Genomic DNA, 24,167 nt, shown 5'->3' with positions numbered 1-24,167 from the left:
TCCACACGAGCACCCGCTCACATTACTTCATCTCACTATCAATATATCCTTCTATTACTTTCTCTCTCATCTACTTATCTAGCTTCCTCTTAAATGCACCATGTTACTGATCCATTTAATTCATGCTGGCACTTAGTTCCCTCGGCCCCAGCAACCCTTCAGTACCTCATCCAAGTGACTATTCATCATGTATGAGCCTAAGCAGTGAATGTTGGCGGGCTTTTCAACCTTGTGGCAGTATAGGTTAGTCCGCCTGTGTCCTCATTTGGCATCCATGCATTTTCACTTTCAAGGAGGGGTAACTGGATAGTGATGAAGAGGAAGAATGCTGGCTGATTTTTCTCCTCTCTGCCCTGGGGATGCTGAGAAATTACTGCCCTGGCTGGTTAATTTAGTGCACATCAGGCATTTAACCAGGGACCTACATGACTGTAGAGCTCAGTATCACACCAGGTAGTGTGCACTTACTCACTGATGCATCAGAGGAGCGCAACAACAAAACATTGTAAGATTAACTATTCTTATTTGAACGGATAACATCTATCTTGGTTCAGATTATTTAAAAAAGGCTTGTGTAAAATCTATTGATAGGATGAGATGAAGTAACGTGGGAGGATGCCTGTAATAGTGCACGTACAGTACTTGACAGCCCCATTCAAATGGATGCCTTCCCGCTAACCCTCCAGCGCTGAAGGGAATTGGCAAGCAGGAATGTGGCTTATGGTGTCAGCCATGGTTCAGTGGTAGCACTCTTACCTCTGAGGCAGATGGTTGTGGGTTCAAGTTCCACTCCAGAGACTTGAGTACAAAATCGAGGCTGACACTCCAGTACATTACTGAGGGAGTGCTGCATTGTCAGAGGTTCCATCTTTCAGATGAGACATTAAATTGATGCGCCATCTGCCCTCTCATGTGGACTTAACACATTTAATGGCACCATTTGAAGAAGAGCAGTTCTCCCCGGTGTTATGGCCAATATTTATCCCTCAACTAACATCACTAAAACAGATTATCTGGTCATTATCTCATTGCTGTTTGTGGAACCTTGCTGAGCGCAAATTGGCTGCTGCGTGTCCTACATTACAATACTCACTACACTTCAAAAAACGCTTTGGGATATCCTGCAGTTGTGAAAGATGTTATATAAATGCAATTATTTCTTTCTTTCAATGGATATTTGGGACCACTGTCTTTTTCCATTATAAAATGTTGGCATGAGGAGATATAAATATTGACATAAAAAGCATGACACAAAAATTGCAACCACAGAAGGCAAGTGTAAATATGATGAGGAGGTGTACTAATTGCACAAGACTTTTAATGTAATATTAGTCAACCTCCCATGGTGTTGTACATGGGAGAGTCAAGACCAAGTGTAGTCTTCAGGTGAAGTGGGTTAAAAGGTGAAGGATAGCCATACTGGGTTATGCAGACTTCATTCAGGACCCATTGTTTACATAGGCAGTTTCCATTATAAGTATGGATTGCAGAGTTTATAATGGAAGAAAGTCGACAAAAACTGCATACATATGTAAGATTTTAATATATTATACATGAATATATAGAAGTCTTATTCCTTTACAAAACAAATTTAAGTCTGACCCATTTTGCAGTTGTCTGTGGAAAGCAGAAAGATGTTTTTTGGCAACAGGTGTCACAGCCATCCTTGATGCCCAGGTGTTCCATTTATGGTGATGTTGACACAAAGTAATTGCATTTGTTACGTAATCACTGCAAGATTTACTGGAATTTAATCTCCAATGGATTTTGGGGGACTCCATACTGCTCTGCATATCATATTTATTGAATTTTTGTTCCCAAAACCCAGAGCCATATAATATCACTAGCTTAATGGTCATGGTGTTTAGGTTGGCTACTAAAAATGGCTAACATGAGGTGGGAGAGTGAGCTGACTTCACAAGTTTAACACGCTATTAATCTTTTATTGATGCTAACTTGACAATATGGTTGTGAACAATGGCAATCTATACGTTAGATTCGCTTGACACATTTGCTCCCTGCTAAACATTTAAATGCAAACACTTCCAACATCAATCGCAATCAATGTTTTTATCAGTCCAAGAAACAAACATCATAAATGGCATTTAGGAATGATCTATATGGGGAATTTCCAAAATGCACACTGACCTGTATGTATTCGCAGGTGGACTTTCAGGTGATGGGACGTTCGGAATGACTTCCCACAGTAGGGGCAATCCCTCGTGGCTGATCCAGGGACTCGATCCCTCAGTAAAGAAGGCTGCTGCATTCCTGCAGGCCTTCCCACCTCCTCTCCTACATCTACAATGCATACAAATGATCACCATCATTACAACAGACTTTAGAAGTTTCTCCACTGATTTTGCTAACGCAACATAAAGTCAGCCTTGTCAATAGTGCATCTTTCTGTTTCACATTGGAAGCTGACAGAATGCTGACAACTCACATGTTTGCTTACTTTTTCACCAAATTCTTTAGTTTCTCCCATCATCATCTTTTAGCAGCAGATGGCATATTTCATTTAAATGAATAATAGAAAAAATGGAAACAGCTGCATCAGCAGCATGCCTGATTCGGAGTATTATTCAGCTTAATACAGAACTGCACTGGGAAGCTGTGCAGGATACCGCTTAGTGCAAAAGCTGAAAGTAAAACAACAGTTGCCAAATTATCATCCTATTGGAAGTAATATTAAATGATCTCCCCATTACCCAAACGGTTCCCTGTTTTCATGTGTCAGTGTCGGCTTAAATTTTAAATGTTTAGTTTGTCCATTTAGGCGTCCATTTGATCCTCCCCAACAATAAACATCCACAGTTCAAACTGCCCAATGCTTAAATTGTGAGTCAGTGCAAATGTTGAATTGATCAGTACTTTTCACAATTAAAATCGATCGGACAGGGAAGTAGGATCATAGAGAAAATGAACCACAGTAGGTTGGTGCAATAAAACAAAGTGATTCAGAATCATGGGGAACTCTCCAAAGAACACAAGAAAAAACCATAAGAAAAGCACAAGGATAGGAAAAGAGCATTCAGACCAAAGTTTGCTCCTCTAGTACTATTATTTAACTTATCCAGCTGCATTTTGAATACCCCAAGTGAATTTGACGCTAATACTTTACGTGGAAGATCTAAACATCTTAGCACTGTTTGTATTAAGATTTTTTTTTGTCTACTATGTTTTAAATTTCTCATTCATTCATTTCATTTTACATCTGATGCTACTTGCCCTGAAGTAATATTCTGATTTCACCTTATTGAGACCTGTTAATAATTTATATTACTCTTGTGATGTAAGTTTTGGATATTTTAATGAGTCATTCTCAATGTGTTCCCAGTAAGCAGACTTCATGTGCCCTACAATCTAAAAGCTGCAGCTTCTCAGATTCTGCCCCTACAGAAATCTTGTGCCGTTAGTGTTATATATGTAAACCTGTAAATACCTTGTTCAACCACCAGAGGGCTCATCCACTGGAGTCCCAAGGGATCCCACAATCCCTTGGGAGCACCTGTACTTAAGGAGGCCTCACAGGCTGGAGAGGCACTCTGGCGATCTGTAATAAAAGACCACAGTCACACTTTTCTTTGAGCTCATAGTATCTGGTCAGAATCTTTATTCATACATAACAACTGGCGATGAGATAGAGATGACGAACCCCACCACAATGATGCAGAGAACAGTGGGCATCCTGGAGAAATTTTCAGAGGGAGATGATTGGGAAACCTTCGTGGAGCAACTCGACCAATACTTCGTGGCCAACGAGCTGGAAGGAGAAGCAAACGCTGCCAAACAAAGGGCGATTCTCCTCTTCATTTGCAGGACACCAACATATGGCCTCATGAAAAATCTGCTTGCTCCAGCGAAACCCACAAAGAAATCATATGATGATTTGTGCACACTGGTCCGGGAGCATATTAACCCGAAGGAAAGCGTTTTGATGGCGAGGTACCGGTTCTATACGTACAAAAGGTCTGAAGGGCAGGAAGTGGCGAGCTATGTTGCCGAGCTAAGACGCCTTACAGGACATTGCGAATTTGAAGGACATTTGGAGCACATGCTCGGGGTCTTCTTTGTACTTGGCATTGGCCATAAAGTAATACTTTGAAAACATTTGACTGTAGAGACCCCAACATTGAGTGAAGCCATAGCGATAGCCCAGACGTTCATTGCCACCAGTGACAATACCAAGGAAATCTCTCAGTACACATTTCACTAACCAGATGTATAGATGCCAGTCACTCATCGTAATATTCAATATAACTTTGCTTCAAATTTATACAGGAAATATATGATATATACATACAAAGCTACTCCTACTCCTATGTGATCCCTTTCTATGTCTCTCTACACTAATTCTATTTCTTCCGTGGTGTACCTATGTTGTTCATTTTTACCACTATACAATCTTCATGTCTATCAGTATTAAATTTCAATTATTTGTCTGCCTAACTATTTAATAATATTCCTTCTGTGAATTGTTAGCAGCATCCTCAGCCTCTACTACTCTCCTTCTTTCCTTCTTTTAATACCACCTGCAAAGTTAACAAGCTTATATCTGGTTTCTCTATATTAGAAACAGCAGAGGTCCAAACACTGACCCCTGCAGGACTCAGAACTCACACAATCTTATATTACACCTCTCCTGAGTATCATTTGTTTCCTACCTTTTATCCAATTTCGTAACCAGTCTATTGTTCTACCCTCGATTACCAGTGGTTTTTATTTAATTGGGAGTCTTTTATCTGGGGCCCCTTGTAAAAGCCTCTCTGAAAGTCCTAATAAACTATATTATAGGGAGTTCCACAATGTGCCTTATTTGTAGCATTCTCAAAGAAATTGGGGAGGTTAATCAAACAAGATTTTCTCAATCCATGCCTGCTGCTTCTTATTAACCCATCTAGGTACTCCTCCAGCCTATTCCTTCAAATGGTTTTGATTATGTTATCAGTTAAAAATCTTATACTAGTAATTCTATAGTTGTTTGGGTCAAATTTGTCCTCCTTTTTACATATCAGTGCTATATTTGTTTACTTCCAATCCTGCAGAACCTCACCATTACCTGTTGATTCTTTTATGATTATAGCCAGTGACCCACAAATCTCCAGTGAAAGGCAGGAAAACATGTTAATGAAGTACTTAGACCATTGGAGACAAGGCTATCATTGGAGCATAGGAACGTAGAGAATAGGAGTTAGGCAATTCAGCACCTCGAGCCTGTTCCGCCATTCAATTAGATCATGGCTGATCTGTACCTCAACTCCATTTAACTCTCTTTGTTTCATATCCCTTGATTCCCTTACCCAACAAAAATCTATTGATCTCCGTTTTGAATATTTCAATTGACCCTGAATCCATAGCTTTTTGGGAAAAAGATTTACACTACCCTTTGTGTGATAATTTCCATTATTCTTTGTGTCAAAATTTTTTCAGTCACTTATAATACCAATGTAAACATTGTGGTTTCCATTCAGATACCTAGGTACACACCTTGCGCTATATGAGTAGAACTTACCTGTGGAGACCCAAGATAAAATCCAGTTTATTAATAATTAAGCAGCATCTCCTATTCTATAATTGCACTTATCAGCTTTGGGGGAACTGGATTCGATTCTGAATTTCTCTGATTTTTGTGGTATGATTACTCATTCCATTCATTATCAGTATTTTTTCTGTAACCCCATTCTAAAAACTGTACTTTCTGTTTTTGTTCTTTTACAACAATGGGCTTTTTGTATAAGACTGTGTCTGTCGAGAAAATTTTTCATGATTATTCTAAAAATACTTTCATTTGACTAGTTTAAAATTTCCATATATGAAAAGAGCTGCAAAATAACTATAGGAAAATGTAGCAACCATTTCTAGGAAACGGTTCAACATCTCTGTCCAGGACTGCAAATGTAAGAAGTGGAAGTACCGACGTATGCAGCAGAGGGCGCTCTTCTGAAGCCAGGAACAAGCAGCAGCAGTTGATCTCCGATCACCTTCGCTTATCAATAGCCAACCATCAGGCCGATTATGGCACACATTATTGCAGCAAACCTATTCAAACTTGTTTTCTTTCAGAAGCATCCTTTACCTGGGTCTTGACAATGCAATTTGTTCCAACAATTGTTTAACTGCATTCTATACTATTTAAATAGCTGAACCCTGGAGACCACCGTGAATGTCCCTGGTGTGAACACTCTCTTAGTGGGAGCGAGAAATGACTATGCTGAAAAATGCCTGTGGGAAAACAAAGATTTGGAAAAAAAAAAACAAAACCTGTGATAGCATATTATTTTGATAGCTCTAAGTAATGTTGTGTTCTTAAAAGAGGATTACAAGTGGCTTCAGTCATGGAATGAAGGACTTGGGTTTATATCTGAGTTACTTCAAATAGTGATTTCCAGTCTTAGTCAGAGCTGTCAGTGAAGAGAGGTGCGACATCCCCTCCAGAGGAGGAATAGTATGAGGTAAGGTTTTCCCAACAGAGAAGGATTTAAGTAGAGGTGAAGTGCTCCCTCTGGAACAGTTTGATAGAGGTGAAATGCTCCCTGTATAGAAGGATTTAAAAAGAGGTGAAGTGTTCACTCTAGAGATAGCATTGAGTCAAGATGAGGCACTGCTCACAGAGAAGGAGTTTGTGGAAGTAAAGTGCTCCTTCTGGACAAGGAAATGTGTGCAGAGAAAAGGCTCTCTCGAGACAAGAATGGAAAGTTGACTTGTGTTTCTCATGTGAATGCTGTAGTAGCCAATTACAAAGGCCTGTCCATTTGGGTAGAGAGGGGTACAAGCTACAGGGAAAATATGAAGAGTGACACAGAAAATAATAATCAGAAGGACTCTGCAGTACACAGTTTCCAGTATACAATGCAACCTCTAAAATAATGAACTGTGCAATAATACTAATACTCATAGTATTGATATGATAACTTCATTATACTTGCTTTCTGAATTATGCATTAAATGGCACTACATAAATAAAAGTTACAAAAAAAATAATTAGTTCTTAGCCACTGAGAACATTGTTCCCCTGGGAAAACATGAGTTCTGCACATCTTCTTTATAGATTTCTAACTGCTGGATCCTAAAACACCACTAGTAGTTAAGCCAAGGTATGAAGAAGCATGGGATTCCACGTGTTTTCCGAGCAGCAGAACAATGAAAGGGGAATTAAGAAGTAAAGAAAGAATAGCAGGCAGTAAGGGGAGTGGTACAGAACTATCACTCGAGGAAAGTATCATATAGCCCACCACTGAACACTGATTGAGGGAATGTTTCTGCTTTTTGACGTAACTTTCTGGTTATGTCATTTCAGGAAATTGCAGGCTGAAATTTCCAGTTTAAATATCGCCACTCATTTTGAGTGTTTACACTTAAAACATTGCACAGGTCAGAATCAATGGCAAAACGTAAGGCCCTGAGGTGGCAGGTTTAAAATCCCAACAAATAGAAAAAATGTATTACCTTGCTAACCCTGCCTTCCTGCCGATGTCTAGTTACATTGTAAGTGTATGAGGCTATTGCCCCAGCTGAAGAATTAACAGTTTGGTTCCTCAGATGTTTGAAATGGTCCCAATGTTCATTGGTTAGTATGTCATAGACAATTTATAAAACAAAGAAAAAAACAGATCTTAGAAAGGCCTGTGTTTATGCAATCTTTTCTCACATTCCTATTTTTGAACTTGACCTGCACCATTTTGGTGCCTTGTAATATTTTTCAGTGCACATTACACATAATCAATCGACAGTCACAGCAATAACAGTATTCCTTTGTTTTATTTCTGGAAGAATAAAAGGTGCCATCTAAAACAGCCAGCAGTTTCTTCTCATCTATTAGCTGGCAGAAATAAATTTCCCTGATGAACAGTGAGATGGGTCACGTCTTTATCTCCTGCCAGCTGGCAGATCCAGGCTTTTAATATGGCTGTTCCAATTATTGTAAATGTCATTTTGTACCTTATAACTACAAATATTGACAGTTTATTACACAATGCATGTTTGTCAGATGAAGGTCACATCATACACAATGCACTATCTTTTCTTAAAGTACATCTGACTGAAAGCTAAAAGACACAATGTTTAAATGCATTGTGTGGAATTTTATCATCATTTTTAATCCCATTTTAAAAAAAAAATAACAGAATGCATCTTTTCACATTTAAGCTATTGGATGGATCAATTTTAACTCCTGATTCTTGCTTTCACAGTCATTCTATTATTTTCCACAGAATCTGTAGCACAGAGCAGGAGAAAATTAAAATGCACCCAGGTGGAAGTCACAACTGGTATTTGTTTTAATGTAAAGGCTCAAATGGATAATATCCATATAAATTATGTGTTGAAAAAGAGAGTAGCAAATATCAGCTGTTTTTTAAATCTATTCTGAGTACCTTTGGTGTCACAACAGTAAAATCATTGGGGTGATATAAAAAGGGAAGGAAAATCCAATGTCACTGACTTCTTCCCCAATAAATAGCATTTTAAAAATAAATATCATGTTCTTAATAAAAGTTGATCTTATGAGAACTTCAGCTTCCTGCTGCATTACTCCTGTGAAGCGCTGTGGGACATTTCACTACGTTAAAGGCGCTATATAAATACAAGTTTGGTACGTGGGGTAAATTGAGCTTAAGTAGCTTTTTTGTTCAGTCTCATAATCTATAAAAAAATCAGTGTGGTAAATTTTCAAAAGCCATGCTGCTTTATTTGATTGATAATGTTCAGTCAGCACTCCAGAGCTCCTGGGTTTAACAGCATTCTAGTTACTGTAAATTTCTCGCACTCTGTTGCAGTCTCCTCCCTCAATCGTGCCTTAATTTCTTCAGCTCTGGAATTGAATCTTTGGGAGTTTTACATTTTTGCCAATTGTCAAAAGATTAACAATGAAAGGCAGATCACTTTCATGACTGACCTTTTCTCCAGTAAGCCTTTATTTCTATGTTAATATAAATTCCAAATCTTTTCTATAATGAGAAAAAAGTCTCAGACATGCAACATTTTGCTCAGCCATATATCAATGTGTTTTGACGGTTTTAACACACTAATTTGGAGGTACAGATCAAACAGACTGACAGCTATGCTATCTGTCGGGTAGTGTCAGCAATCTATCCTCCTGTTAGTTAACTCAATACAAGATGTGGCAGTGTTATATTCTCCTCTTCCTCCACCTTCACCACAATCCAGAGTGCGAAAAGAAAGACTTGCATTTATATAGCGCCTTTCATGACCACCGGACATCCCAAAGCATTTTACAGCCAATGAAATACTTTTTTGGAGTATAGTCACTGGTGTAATATAGGAAAGGCAGCAGCCAATTTGCGCACAGCAAACTCCCACAAACAGCAATGTGACAATGACCAGATAATCTGTTTCAGTGATGTTGATTGAGAGATAAATATTGGCCAGGACACCTGGGATAACTCCCCTGCTCTTCTTCGAAATAGTGTCACAGGATCTTTTACGTCCACCTGAGAGAACAGACGGGGCCTCTTCCGAATGACAGCACCTCCGATAGTGCAGCACTCCCACAGCACTGCACTGGAGTGTCAGCCTCGAATTTTGTGTTCAAGTCCCTGGAGTGGGACTTAAACCCACAACCTTCTGACTCAGAGGCGAGTGTCCTACCCACTGAGCCAGAGCTGACGAGCCATAGTGTAGCAATCCTATATGCTCCTCCTCCTTCACCACAATTCAAGGCATTGCAGTGCTGCATCCCCATGCCCCCTAATGCAGAACTTTCTTTAGTCTGACCTTATTTTTTAGGACAAATAGGGAATCCTTTCTATAATCAAAAATAAAACAGAGGAGAACAGATAACCATGCTGTCCTCTACTCCCTCCCTCCATCCAAGCAATATGCTTGCACCCCAGCTAAAACTAAATCCGAGCTTTACAAAGTCTATCCCGAGTAGGCTTAACTACACATGGATGTGAGTCCAAATCTCAGAAAATCCCGCATTATTTGGACGTTAACAGTGCTACATCAGCATTGTCCATCCATCACCAATAACAAATGTTAGTTACATTTTATTATTGAAGAAAGAACTCTGTTTATCTGCCTACTGCCTTTCTAACCCACATCAGCAAATTACATTCTTGGCACTCATGTACACTATTTCAACAAAGTATCACTATTTGCATATTAATTAGGTGCCTATTTGTGCTTCTTCACAAATCAATACCACCATTAAAATGTTCTAAATTTGTACTCTGTCATTTCCCAGACAGTAAGCTGCTCATAATAAAAGCAGGAAATGCTGGAAACAGCCAGCAGGTCAGACAGTATCTGTGGCGAGAGGAACAGAGTTAACAGGCTGGATTTTCCGGGGGCTCAGCGGGCGCGATCGGTGGCGGGTCAGGTGGGACTGTGTTTTTTTCCACAGTGGGTGGGATCCCGCTGTGAACCCGCCACCATATGCCTTTACCAAATGTCGGGTCTGTCAGTGCTGAGCAGACCTGACGCACAGTGGTGGGGGAGGCAATTAAAATCATTAGTGGCTTGTTTACAGCCACTTATCAATGTTTTTTGAATTTGACTGATCTCCCACTGGTTTTCCACTCTGCCTAGAACTCATCTGTGAAGCTGACGTGGCAAGTCAGTGGCCATTGAGTCAGCTAATGAGTTAACATCTTCAAAATGTCACGTCAAAGCTCCCAGCTGATTGAGATATGTTCCCACAACTACTAGCTTCTCATTTCCGCCCATGGGATGGGAAGAGAACCTCCATACGTGCTATGATTTCCTCCATAAGCATATGGAGGAAGTCATGAGAGCCTGGGTTCAGCCCTGTGCCATTGTAAAGTCATTGTCAGTGTTTGCAGCACCTTAATGTTGCAGAATACTGACAGCAAAATGTCAAAATTAATTTGGCCGTGGTCCCTTTAAGGAAACTGGCTGATAACACGTCACCAAATGATGTCACCAGACTTGCTTCCTCTAATTGGCCAGAAAAAGCGCTGGACGGGCTGAACAAGCCATATCAGAGGGAAATTATTTCAGAGGCCGGAATGGAGCCAGCAGCGGGGTTGGGACCCACCACCGAGGTGCAGAGGTTCATAAGATCATGGCCAACGTGTTAGGTCACCGACCTGAACCGTTAACTCTGTTTCTCCCTCCACAGATGCTGCTTGACCTGCTGGGTGTTTTCCAGCAATTTCTGCTTTTATTTCAGATATCCAGCATCCACAGTATTTTACGGTTGTTTAATGAGCTGCTCATTTCACCTAGCTTGTGCCAGGCAGACAGCAACCTGTAGGTATCAGTTGGGCTCAATGGTTCCACATGTAATTGTACTCAACACTCCTTACTGAATGGCTACAGAGCAGCAAGTGTGATGAAGGTGACGTACCTTTGTCACCCGCTGATTCCAGGATCTAGAATATGATATAAAGAAGAATGGGCCATCATTTGTGGTCCCTATGAACGAGTACGAAGTGCACAGGCAGAATTCTGTTGACAGATCGTCCGCATCCCCAGGAAAAGGGCATCTGCGGGCAGAGAGTTGGGCTATTTGCCCAACTTCTGCCCAGCGAATGCTGGTGAAATTCTTATGCCTGGTAACAGCAAATGTAAGGCCTGCTTTTACCAGCGTAAGAATTTTAAAAACATTAAAATATTTTTTTCATTCATTTAAACATTAAAACACGTAAAATAAAGTTATTTTAGCCTTTTTAAAACATTTAAACTTATTTTTCAAAAAATTACATTTTGTTTTAAATGTTGAATTATATAGTACTTTGATTAATTTTAACTACGTACATTTTTTTAATGTTAAATGTGCTTTTATGTGATCCCCATTCATGCTAATGGGGATTCCGTATGGAATTCCTGTAAGCATGAATGGAGATCCCCTTCTTTCATTGGTTGGGCCAACTCATGTGATCCCAGGGGTTCTTCCGAACTGCCTGCACCCCTAGGATACGTGGGTCTCTATGCATGTCTATGCTTCAAGACCCAGGAGCTCAAGTTTCCGTGGATCCCGAGGCAGAAGATAAGTTTGTAGACTTTTTGCCGGTCAGAGGCATCCGCCTGCGGGAAGCCTCCAACTGTGAACTCAAGTCCAATAAAAGGGATAACTTCCAAAACTATAACTTTTATTTTTTTTAAAGAATCAATAATCTGATAAGTAATGGCTTTTTGGAAAATCAACCTCTTTAACACTTTCAATCACTTGATAATAGAAAAGAACAAAAAATTGCTGCTCCATTGCTAACATACAGTGTAGGTTCAGAGTAATGGTAACAACGTAGACAGATCTGCTCTCGGTACTACAGAGAAATGTAGTCTTCTTAATAAAACTAGCAGCTTTATAAAATGAAGTCAATTGAAGACTTACCAGGCCCAAGAATCACTGAATAGTAGTGCATACAATAACGACTGAATGAACATGCGGTAGTTTGTGCTGCTCAGGAATACAATTTAAATAAGCACTACTTGAGTCTTGCACAGGAAGAAAATTACATTGAGGTCCGCCCTGCATGACCAGTTCTGCAACTCATGATCCCAGAATGTGTCCATGCGCTCTCAAAGTACACTCCTTACTGATCTGCCCTGTAATGTGTAGAGATCAACATCCTATGTGTAAGGGAGGAGGCAGTGCAATAAGAAAATGGTATCACTGCCACTATATTCATCATAGAATCATAGAAATTTATGGCACAGAAGGAGGCTATTCGGCCCATTGCATCTGTGCTGACCGAAAAAGAGCTATCCAGCCCAATCTCACTTTCCAGCTCTTGGTCCATAGCCTTGTAGGTTACGGCACTTCAAGTGCACATCCAAGTACTTATAAATGTGATGAGCATTTCTGCCTCTACCACCTTTTCAGGCAGTGAGTTCCAGACCCCGATCACCCTTTGGGTGACAAAGGTTCTCCTCTACTCCCCTCTAATCTTTCTACCAATTACTTTAAATCTATGCCCTCTGGTTATTGACCTCTTTGCTATGTGAAATAGGTCCTTCCTATCCACTCGATCTAGGCCTCTCATAATTTTATACACCTCAATCAAGTCTCCCCTCAGCTTCCTCTGTTCCAAAGAAAACAACCCCAGTCTATCCAATTTTTCATCATAGCTAACATTTTCCAGTCCTGGCATCATCCTTGTAAATCTCTTCTGTATCCTCCCTAGTGCAATCACAGCTTTCCTGCAATGCAGTGACCAGAACTGTTGTGCATGGAGAAAAAGTCAGACTGAACACTGTAAGCTCAAACTAAAGTGTGACCGTAGTCTTTTATTGCAGGTCTCCAGAGCGCCTCGCCAACCTATGAAGCCTCCTTAAATACCTGTGCTCCCAAGAGAATATGGGATCCCTTGGGACTCCAAGGGATGAGCCCTTTGGTGGCTGTACAGAGTAAATACAAATCCACATATATAACAACACTCCACCCCCGCCCCCCTGGCCCGCCGCAAAGTCAATAGTGTAACTATTTACAATGTGAGTCGATCTGGGTCCCTTCTTGCCCTGGTTGATCATCTCGGTGTGAAACCTGGTGTCGTTGAATCATTTGTTGGGCCCTCGCTGGGCTGCTGTGCAGCTGGCCTTGCTGGGCTGCCTGGTGTGTTGGGCCCTGTAGGACTGCTGTGGATGATTCGTGGTCAACCATGGTGCCAGTTGCCACTGGTGTGTATGTTGGGGATCAAAAAAGGTAGGGTCCAAGGTGGGTTGCTCAGGATAGTCCGTGAATCTGAGTTTGATTTGGTCCAAGTGTTTCCGGTGAATGAGTCCATTTGAAAGTTTGACGTGAAACACCCTGCTCCCCTCTTTGGCCACGACAGTGCCGGGAAGCCACTTGGGACCTTGTCCATAAATTAATACAAATACAGGATCATTGATTTCAATCTCGCGTGACACATTTGCGCTATCATGGTATGCACTTTGTTGACGCCGCCTGCTCTCTACCTGTTCATGTAGATCAGGGTGAACTAACGAGATCCTTATCTTAAGTGCTCTTTTCATGAGCAGTTCAGCAGGTGGGATCCCAGTGAGTGAGTGTGGTTTCGTGCGGTAGCTAAGCAGGAGCCGGGATAGACGAGTCTGCATTGAGCCTTCAGTTACCCTCTTCGAGCCTTGCTTGATGGTTTGCACTGCTCTCTCTGCCTGACCATTGGACGTTGGTTTAAATGGGGCAGATGTGACATGTTTGATCCCGCTACGGGTCATGAATTCTTTGAACTCAGCACTGGTAAAACATGGCCCGTTGTCGCTCACCAGGACATCGGGTAAGCCATGAGTGGCAAACATGACCCGGAGACTTTCAGTAGTGGCACCAGACGTGCTAGCCGACATTATCTCACATTCAATCCACTTGGAATACGCATCTACAACCACAAGGAATATTTTACCCAAGAGCGGGCTCGCATAGTCGACGTATACCCTAGACCACGGTTTGGAGGACCAAGACCATAAACTTAACTGCGAGCTTGTATTACATCTGTGAAGGCAGGAGTCTAAGTCCGCATCGATACCGGGCCACCACACGTGGGATCTGGCTATCGCTTTCATCATTACGATTCCTGGGTGGGTACTGTGGAGGTAATTGATGAAGGTGTCTCTGCCCTTCTTGGGGTCCACTACTCGATTGCCCCACAGAAGGTAGTCTGTCTGTATAGACATTTTATTTTTGCGCCGCTGGAATGGCTTTATCTCTTCCTGCATTTCCACTGGGATACTGGACCAGCTCCCGCGAAGCACACAGCTTTTGACTAGAGATAATAAGGGGTCCTGGCTTGTCCAGGTTTTGATCTGCCGGGCAGTGACAGGTGATTGTTCACTCTCAAATGCTTCCATAGCCATGGCTAGATCTGCAGGCTGCGCCATTTCCATCCCCGTGGTGGGCAATGGCAGCCTACTGAGAGCATCGGCGCAGTTTTCTGTGCCTGGCCTGTGGCGGATGGCATAGTTGTATGCGGACAACGTGAGCGCCCATCTCTGGATGCGGGCCGATGTGTTGGTATTTATCCCTTTACTCTCGGAAAACAGGGATATAAGTGGCTTACGGTCAGGTTTCCAATTCGAATTTTAGCCCAAACAGGTATTGATGCATTTTCTTTACCCCATAGACACATGCTAACGCTTCTTTTTCAATCATGCTGTAGGCTCTCTCAGCCTTAGACAGACTCCTAGATGCATAAACAACCGGTTGCAGTTTCCCGAAGTCTTTAGCTTGATGCAATACACACCCGATGCCATATGATGACGCATCACATGCTAGTACCAAACGCTTACATGGATCATACAACACAAGCAATTTGTTTGAGCATAACAATTTTCTCGCTTTTACAAAGGCATTTCTTGGCTTTTGTCCCAAATCCATTCGCCCCCTTTTCGTAGTAAGACATGTAGTGGTTCTAGCAGTGTGCTGAAACCCAGTAAGAAGTTGCCAAAGTAGTTCAAGAGTCTCAGAAACGACCGCAGCTCCATCACGTTCTGTGGCCTCGGTGCGTTCTCAATTGCCTCCATCTTCGCATTGGTGGGCCTGATGCCATCCGCCGCAATCCTCCTTCCCAAGAACTCCACTTCAGGTGCCAGGAAAACGCACTTCTAGCATTTTAACCTGAGCCCTATGCGGTTGAGTCGACTAAGAACCTCCTCCAGGTTCTGCAGGTGCTCGACTGTGTTCCGACCTGTGACCAAGATGTTGTCCCGGGACCGACTTCAGTAAACTTTCCATGTTTCTCTGGAATATCGCCGCCGCTGATCTAATTCCAAACAGGCATCTGTTATAAACAAAAAGACCTTTGTGCATGTATATGCAGGTGAGGGCCTTCGATGATTCCTCCAGTTCCTGAGTCATGTAGGCTGAAGTCAGATCTAGCTTCGTGAACATCTTTCCTCCCGCCCAGCGTTGCAAAGAGGCCATCGGCCTTTGGTCCTGCAGGGAGGAATGATTGATAGTTACTTTGTAATCGCCACAGATTCTGACGGTGCCGTCTCCCTTGAGGATTGGGAGAATAGGACTGGCCCACTCGCTGAACTTGATCGGTGAAATGATGCCCTCTCTTTGCAGCCGGTCTAGCTCGATCTCTACCCTTTCTCTCATCATGTACGGTACTGCTCTCGCCTTGTGATGGATGGGTCGTGCCCTCGAAATTAGGTGGATCTGCACTTTTGCTCCTTGGAATTTCCCGATTCCTGGTTCGAACGGCGAAGGAAATTTGAGCACACGAAGTGTCGTCAGCTGGCGATAGCACTCGGGCATCATCCCAGTTCCAGCGTATCTTTCCCAGCCAGCTCCTGCCGAGCAGTGTGGGACCATCGCCCAATACCACCCAGAGTGGTAGCTTGTGCACCGCTCCATCGTAGGAGACCTTTACGGTAGCACTGCCGATTACAGGAATCAGTTCCTTCGTGTAAGTTGTTAGTTTCGTGCAAACTGGAGTTAAGACTGGCCTTGAGGCCTTGTTGCACCACAACCTTTCGAAAGTCTTCTTGCCCATGATGGACTGGCTCGCGCCCGGTGTCCAGCTCCATTGACACCGGAAGTCCATTTAGTTCAACATTCAGCATTATTGGGGGACAATTCGTGGTGAATGTGTGCACCCCATGTACCTCTGCCTCCTCGATCCGAGGCTCTGGTTTGTCATGATCCTCCGTGGATCTGTCCTCCTCTGCAACATGGTGGTTTGCAGGTTTAACAGGCTTTGCAGCTCGCCTGCACACTCGTTGGAGGTGCCCCATTGTTCCACGTACTCTTTGAATCGGCATGAATGGAAATGATGATCATCCCCGCAGTGCCAACAATGTGTTAATGGCCTTGCATTCATCACCCTTGATGGTGGACTCTGAGACATCTGCAGACGTGCAGCTTCAGGTATCTGTGATCTGCCCTGTACGTTACGATTCGAAAACAACATCACTTTGTTCACAGTACTTGTAGTAGCACTTGTGTGCTGAGAGACTTGCTTCGTATTGTCACTGGTGGCAATGAACACCTGGGCTATCGCTATGGCCTTACTCAAGGTTGGGATCTCTACAGTCAAATGTTTGCGAAGCATGGTTTCGTGGCCAATGCCAAGTATGAAAAAGTCTCTGAGCATATGTTCCAAATGTCCTTCAAATTCTCAATGTCCTGCAAGGTGTCTTAGCTCGGCGACATAACTCACCACTTCCTGGCCTTCAGACCTTTTGTAGGTGTAGAACTGGTACCTCGCCATCAGAACACTTTCCTTCGGGTTCAAATGATCTCGGACCAGTGTGCACAAATCGTTGTATGATTTCTCTGTGGGTTTCGCTGGAGTGAGCAGATTCTTCATGAGGCCATATGTTGGTGCCCCACAGACGGTGAGGAGGATCGCCCTTTGTTTGGCAGCGCTCTCTTCCCCATCTAGCTTGTTGGCCACGAAGTATTGGTCGAGTTGCTCCACAAAAGTTTCCCAATCATCTCCCTCCGAAAATTTCTCCAGGATGCCCACTGTTCTCTGCATTTTGGGTTCGCTATCTGTATCTCGTCGCCAGTTGTTGTGTATGGAGGAAGAGTCAGACTGTGAGCTCAAAGTAAAGTATGACCTTAGTTTTTTATTACAGGTCTCCAGAGTGCCTCTCCAACCTGTGAAGCCTCCTTAAATACCTGTGCTCCCAAGGGATTATGGGATCCCTTGGGACTCCAGGGGATGAGCCCTCTGGTAGCTGTACAGAGTAAATACAAGTCCACATATATAACAAGAACTGTGACCAGAACTGTACACAGTACTCTTGTTAACAATTTTTTATACAGTTCAAGCATAACCTCCCTGTTCGTGTATTCTATGCCTTGGCTAATAATGGCAAATATTCCGTATGCCTTCTCTAAATGGCCTGCTACCTTCAGGGATCTGTGAACATGCACTCCAAGGCCCCTTTGTTCCTCTACACTTCTCAGTGTCCTACCATTAATTGTGCATTCCCTTGCCTTGTTAGTCCTCCCCAAATGCATTACCTCACACTTCTCCAGGTTGAATTCCATTTGCCACTTTTCTGTCAAGCTGACCAGTCCATTGCAGTCTTACTCACTATTAACCACACGGCCAATTTTTATATCATCTGTAAACTTCTTTATTATGCCCCCAACATAGAAGTCTAAATCATTGATGTGTACCACAAAAAGCAAGGGACCTAGTATTGTGCCCTGCAGAACCCCACTGGAAACAGCTTTTCAGTCACAAAACTAGCCATCGACCATTACCCTTTGCTTCCTGCCACTGAGCCAATTTTGGATCCAACTTGCCACTTTCCCTTGGATGGGAGGAAAAGCAATGTGTGAGGAGGACACAAAAAATCTGCAAAAGGACATAGACAGGCTAAGTGCGTGGGCAAAAATTTGACAGATGGAGTATAATGTCGGAAAGTGTGAGGTCATGCACTTTGGCAGAAAAAATCAAAGAGCAAGTTATTATTTAAATGGAGAAAGATTGCAAAGTGCTGCCATACAGTGGGACCTGGGGGTACTTGTGCATGAAACACAAAAGGATAGTATGCAGGTACAGCAAGTGATCAGGAAGGCCAATGGAATCTTGGCCTTTATTGCAAAGGGGATGGAGTAAAAAAGCAGGGAAGTCTTGCTACAGCTATATAAGGTATTGGTGAGGCGTGGAATACTGCGTGCAATTTTGGTTTCCATATTTACGAAAGGATATACTTGCTTTGGAGGCAGTTCAGAGAAGGATCACTAGGTTGATTCCGGAGATGAGGGGGTTGACTTATGAGAAAAGGTTGAGTAGGTTGGGCCTCTACTCATTGGAATTCAGAAGAGTGAGAGGTGATCTTATTGAAACGTATAAGATTATGAGGGGGCTTGACAAGGTGGATGCAGAGAGGATGTTTCCACTGATGGGGGAGACTAGAACTAGAGGGCACGATCTTAGAATAAGGGGCCACCCATTTAAAACTGAGATGAGGAGAAATTTCTTCTCTCAGAGGGTTGTGTACCTGTGGAATTCACTGCCTCAGAGAGCTGTGGAAGCCGGGACATTGAATAAATTTAAGACAGAAATAGACAGTTTCTTTAATGATAAGGGGATAAGGGGTTATGAGAAGCAGGCAGGGAAGTGAAGCTGAGTCCATGATCAGATCAGCCATGATCGTATTAAATGGTGGAGCAGGCTCGTATGGCCTATTCCTGCTCTGATTTCTTATGTTCTTATGATCCTATGTGCTTTTACTTTTCTGATCAGTTTGCCATGCGGGGCCTTGTCAAAAACCTTACTAAAATCCATGTAGACTACATCAAACACACTACCCTCATTAACCCTCCTTGTTACTATCTCAAAAAATTCAATTAAGTTAGTCAGACTTGAACAAATTTTAACAAACTTTGAAAGTGCTTTGCTATGGATATAACTAATGCACCAGGGGGGTTTATGACAAAATAAGAACAGTGAGTTAATTAAAGAACAAAGAATAGCTGAGAATGTTAATCAACTCACGCTCCTTTTTAATATATAAATCAGTCTGGAATGTACACTATGGAGGTTAAATTGGATAACCCCCAAAAACATGCGGGGGGATCATCACAGTGCGCAACTAACACGTACCCATTCATTGCGATGCAGGCAGCACATTAACTTAGTGCTACCTAATTGATTGCTGCATGCAGCCAGCTTTATCTACTCTGTACATTGGCCGCATGCATCAGCAGGGGGCCCGATATCACTTAAAGTTAGCCTGCACCTCATAAAGTGTAGATGCATTGTGGCTGCAAGAAGTGGTGGGAATTTTTTGAGAAGTGAATCTTGGCTAAGATACTTTGAGAGAGCGAGCACCAAGGTTTTCAGTCAATACTCAGGTCTTGGTGCAAGATGTGGAGAGAAGGAGCGATATCCTGTATCCGTAGTGGGGCGGGAGGTCCTCCAGACTTATGCTCATGAGGCAGTGGGAAGAAGTAGCGGCGGAGGAGTGTTGCATCAAAAACATGGATCCAGCAGGAAGTAGTTTAATTATCTGACATGAGTTATCAAGTTGAATGAGTTCATCTTCAAATGGCATATCCTACCAACTAGCCTCAACCACTGCTCAATTCATTACACCCCCACCACTCATCTACCAACACTCTCTCTCAAACAGTACTCAACCCTTCCATTCATGCTTTACCTCACCCTCACACAGATAGCACTGTTGGAAACCTCACACCCAGAGCTTACACACATTGACAGCTATTCAACCATGACAGCCACATCAAGTATAATACAGGACACTCAATGACATACTTTTCTCTTTCTTCCAGGAGAATCTGGTGTATAACAGGAGGCAGAAGGAAAGAACTGAAAGTGGACAAACGTACCCCCATGGAGGAGACAGTGCTGGCGCCCCTGGGAAGAGGCATTGCTGAGGCTATGGTCACTGGCATGGCTTGAAGGATCGATGATGAGGATATCGCATTCCTAATCCTCCTTCTCTCTTCCCACTACTTCCTCATCCTGCAATCTCTTCTGACTCACAAACTGCAGATGGTGTAATCATGCACTTCTTACTTTCTCCTCTCCTCTCACCACAACCCAACACATGTCCCTTTTTCATTTCAGATACCCAAAATCTGGAGCCTTCCCAGTCAGAGGAAGAGGAAGAATACAGTGAAGATGAAGAGACACCATCACTGTGCTACATTGGAGGCTAGGATAGAGGAGGGATCTGCATGCCATGTAGCATAGAAGAATCCAGCACCAACTTGGCACAGAGCTTTGTGCAGAGCTTGGAACCTATTCTTTCCAACATAGAATGGGTGGTCACCTCCATCAACACACCTGTGTAACCCACCATGATGCAGCGTCTGATGGCCGATGTCACAGCTTCCATTGCAGCACAAACAGCTTCCATCAAATGTGGAAGCTCAGACTGGTGCTTTGCAAGCTCAGACTGCTGATATCATGGCTCTAAATACCACTGATCAAAGGGGCTTCCAAGGCATCCCACTGGTTTCCAACAGATCAATGGGATTGCTGAGGCACTGCCTCGGGAGAGGCAGCTGTCCTCTCTCAGGATCACAGAATTCCTACTCCCACCCCTGCCACTCCACCAGTGTTCTTGCTGTTGCCGGTCAGCCAGCCAGCCCAGACTGCTGCAGCCCAGACTGAGGTGGTGCAGTCTGAAGCTGGGCCTTCGTTCCAGAGCTGCTCGAGGTCGCCCTCCAAAGCCATCTGCAGTCTCTTCACTTGAAGTTCAGCAGCCTTCCACTACCCATGCTGCAACCATTGGGGAAGCACCTCAGAGGAGCACTAAGCTAGGCAAAGGCACATGAAAGGCAAGCACTAAGGGAATGCACAAGGGTGATTACCGTATATACTCGCGTATCATGCGACTTTTGAAGACCTAAATTGTAACCTAAATTTGGGGGGTCGCATGATACGCGAGATACAAAATTTGCGGGTGTGAAGTGCTGGCCAAGATTAGGCTGTTAGGCTGTTAAGCAGACCGTATCCATGCTGAATCTCGGCAGGTATCTCCTGGGCTGGATTGCAGCCTCTATTGTCGCTTGTACTGTATCTTTGCTGTGGTCTAGAGATCGCCACCCACAACTCCCTCTGAAGTTTGCTGCATTATTAGAGGCTCCATCTATCTCAGCCCATGCTTCTTTTACCCGCAAACACAGTAGAGGCTGTGGCTGAACGACGCTAGTCAAGCCAGCTGGAATGATTGCTGTATCGGTGTTCGATTCGCGAACAGCTTTCACAGCAGAATCCACTCGATGTTTCATGTTAAGGTCTGAATTCGATCTCAAAAAAGTGACTCGCATGATACATGAGATATATGATAAAATCATGTTTTGGGGACGAAAATTTAGGGGTCGCATGATACGCGAGATCGCAGGATACGCGAGTATATACGGTAGTTCAATTTTATGCCATGATTGAATTTATAAAATTGAATTGTGATATGCATTTTCTGATGGCTTTTATTTTTGTGTTGTCAGAAAGAGGACAATATGATGGTCAGTGATAGAGGAAAGGTAAGGAATGTGGGACTGTTGGTGAATGGGGAGGTGCGGTTGAGGTTATCGCTCATAAATTATTTGATCAAGTAGAGCCTTTGCAGAAAGGGGCTATCTACATTGTAGCCTCTCTTCCTTTTTCTGTTCCTCAATTTCCTGTTGCACTTCCTCCTCCTCCACTTCCTCCTCCTCCTCTCCTCGTGCTTCTGCTCCTCAGCTTCTCGCCTGATAGGTGGTGGCAAGGGCTTTACCTTCATGATGGCCATGTTGTGCAGCATGTAACATACTACCACAAATTTTAATACCGCTCAGCTGAGTACTGCAGGGCTCCTCTAGAGTGGTCCAGGCAGTGGATGTGTTGCTTGAGGAGACCAATAGTGTGCTCTATAATGATCCTTGCAACAGCATGGTTCTTATTGTAGGCCTGCTGTGCACATGTGTAGAGATTACAGACCGGAGTCATAAGCCATATCGTGAGTGGATAACCCTCGTCATCCAATAGCCAGCCTTTGACTTGCCATGGTGGGTCAAATATAGGTGGCACAGAGGGCTGCCTCAGAATGAAGGAATCGTAACTCTTGCCAGGATAATGGGCATTAAACTGCATGATGCACTGCCTGTGGCCACACACCAACTGCACACTGAGGGATTGAAATCCCTTTCAGTTCATGAAAATGCCAGAGTTCACATAAGGCACACACAAGGCAATGTGTGTGTAGTCAATGGCACTCTGCATCACGAGGAAGCCTTCAATCTGTGCAAACTCTCAAGCTTGCTCCGCCTGCTTGTCTATGGCAAAAAGGAATGAGATTAAACTGTTTCTCTGAGCATAGAGAGCCTCAGCGATGCCCATTAAGTAGCAGTGCACTGTACACTGCAAGATGCTGCTTATAGCACCAGCAGAAGCCGAGAAGGAGTTAAGAGCCACTGTCACCTTGTCAGCCACAGGCATTGCTGTCCTTGCCCTGCTTTGAGGTTACAGTTGTGGCTGCAGCAGTTGACAGATTTCAGTCACAACCTCTTGTGTGAAGCGAAGATCTCTCATGCATTGCTCCCTATAGACCCTCTGTGGATATTACCTCCTGCTGAGAGCCCATCTCTCCCTCCTTCTCCTCCCTCTTCTAGCAGCTTGTCCTGCTCTGTGTGGCCTCTCTTCATTCTCCCAGTCATGTTTAATTCCCAGAGGAAGCCCTACCAGGCCACCCATGTCTGGAAGCAAGTTATTTTAGAACGAGCTTTTAAATCAACAAAAAAGTAATTCAGCACCAGTACTCCCTGTAGACTATTCAAACTTTTGCCATGTATAGAAAAGCTCCAAAAAGATGTACAATTGCACCAGCTGCCAGAAGAAATAATTCAGGAACGAACCTGTAAGCAGTACATGATCCCTGTAAATAGCGCTGGTAGGGAGGAAGGGGTCCTTCATGCTGTTTAACGTTGAGTTCAGCTGTGTGAGTTTAAGACAGGGTGTTGACTAGAGTGTGTAGTTCGAAAATGGCAGTGCTGACGTCAAATCAGCATTGCACACTGATTCATGGCATGATCTGCTTGCTCTGCTTGCTGCTGTCACGGCGTCCAGTGCGGTAACGCAAACGATCCCGGAGAAGCCGGCGGGAGCCCCGGGGAGAGTTCTCTTTTCTTTGTGAAGGGCAGGGCGCCCTGGAATGGGTTCGCCCCGAGAGTTCTATAATCAAGGGGTATGGTGAGAAAGCAGGAATGGGGTACTGAAGTTGCATGTTCAGCCATGAACTCATTGAATGGCGGTGCAGGCTAGAAGGGCCGAATGGCCTACTCCTGCACCTATTTTCTATGTTTCTATGTTTCTATGTCAGTCATTAGGTGCGTGCACACAAATCCCTTTACTCTGATGGCATCCTGTGCACTTCCCATCGGAAGTCTCAGACCCCATTTTCGGGCGTTTGATGGCCATATAACACCTAAAAAACGGGAACTACACAGCCAAATTTAGCCCGCTCTGAATCTTATCAGAGATATTTGAATTGTTTTTCCAAATAAAATATGGAAAATGTAGCCCTATTAAGAACTTAGCATGTGGTACTACGGTAATGATGGGTGCATTCAGCGCAGCTTTCAGTGCTCGGTCATACAGCAACAGCATCTGACTGCTTAGCATTCTTGTTACACTGCAGACATTTTCCTCCTTGTCCCCTCAGCCACTGGTCAATGCAACTAAACCCAAAGAGTTGGCCACACCACAGAGAAGCAAGGTGGTGTTTTCCCGCTTTAGTCGAAGGCTCGAAACAGATTGAGCACGTATCCCCTT

The 24,167-nt window shown here is 43.4% G+C and overlaps 1 protein-coding gene across 1 annotated transcript in view; it reads right to left on the bottom strand.

The window, feature by feature from the left end:
- Nucleotides 1-24,167, bottom strand: part of znf536 (zinc finger protein 536) — a 366,387-nt gene that overhangs the window by 155,084 nt on the left and 187,136 nt on the right. The window contains exon 3 of the mRNA XM_070898079.1: nt 2,149-2,301. Coding sequence (XP_070754180.1) covers nt 2,149-2,301 — 153 coding nt within the window. The remainder of the gene's footprint in view (nt 1-2,148; nt 2,302-24,167) is intronic.

This window comes from Pristiophorus japonicus, chromosome 13, assembly GCF_044704955.1.
Source record: "Pristiophorus japonicus isolate sPriJap1 chromosome 13, sPriJap1.hap1, whole genome shotgun sequence".
Classification (NCBI taxonomy): domain Eukaryota; kingdom Metazoa; phylum Chordata; class Chondrichthyes; family Pristiophoridae; genus Pristiophorus; species Pristiophorus japonicus.
The sequence above is the reverse complement of the archived record's forward strand: the minus strand, read 5'-3'. Positions and strand labels throughout refer to the sequence as shown.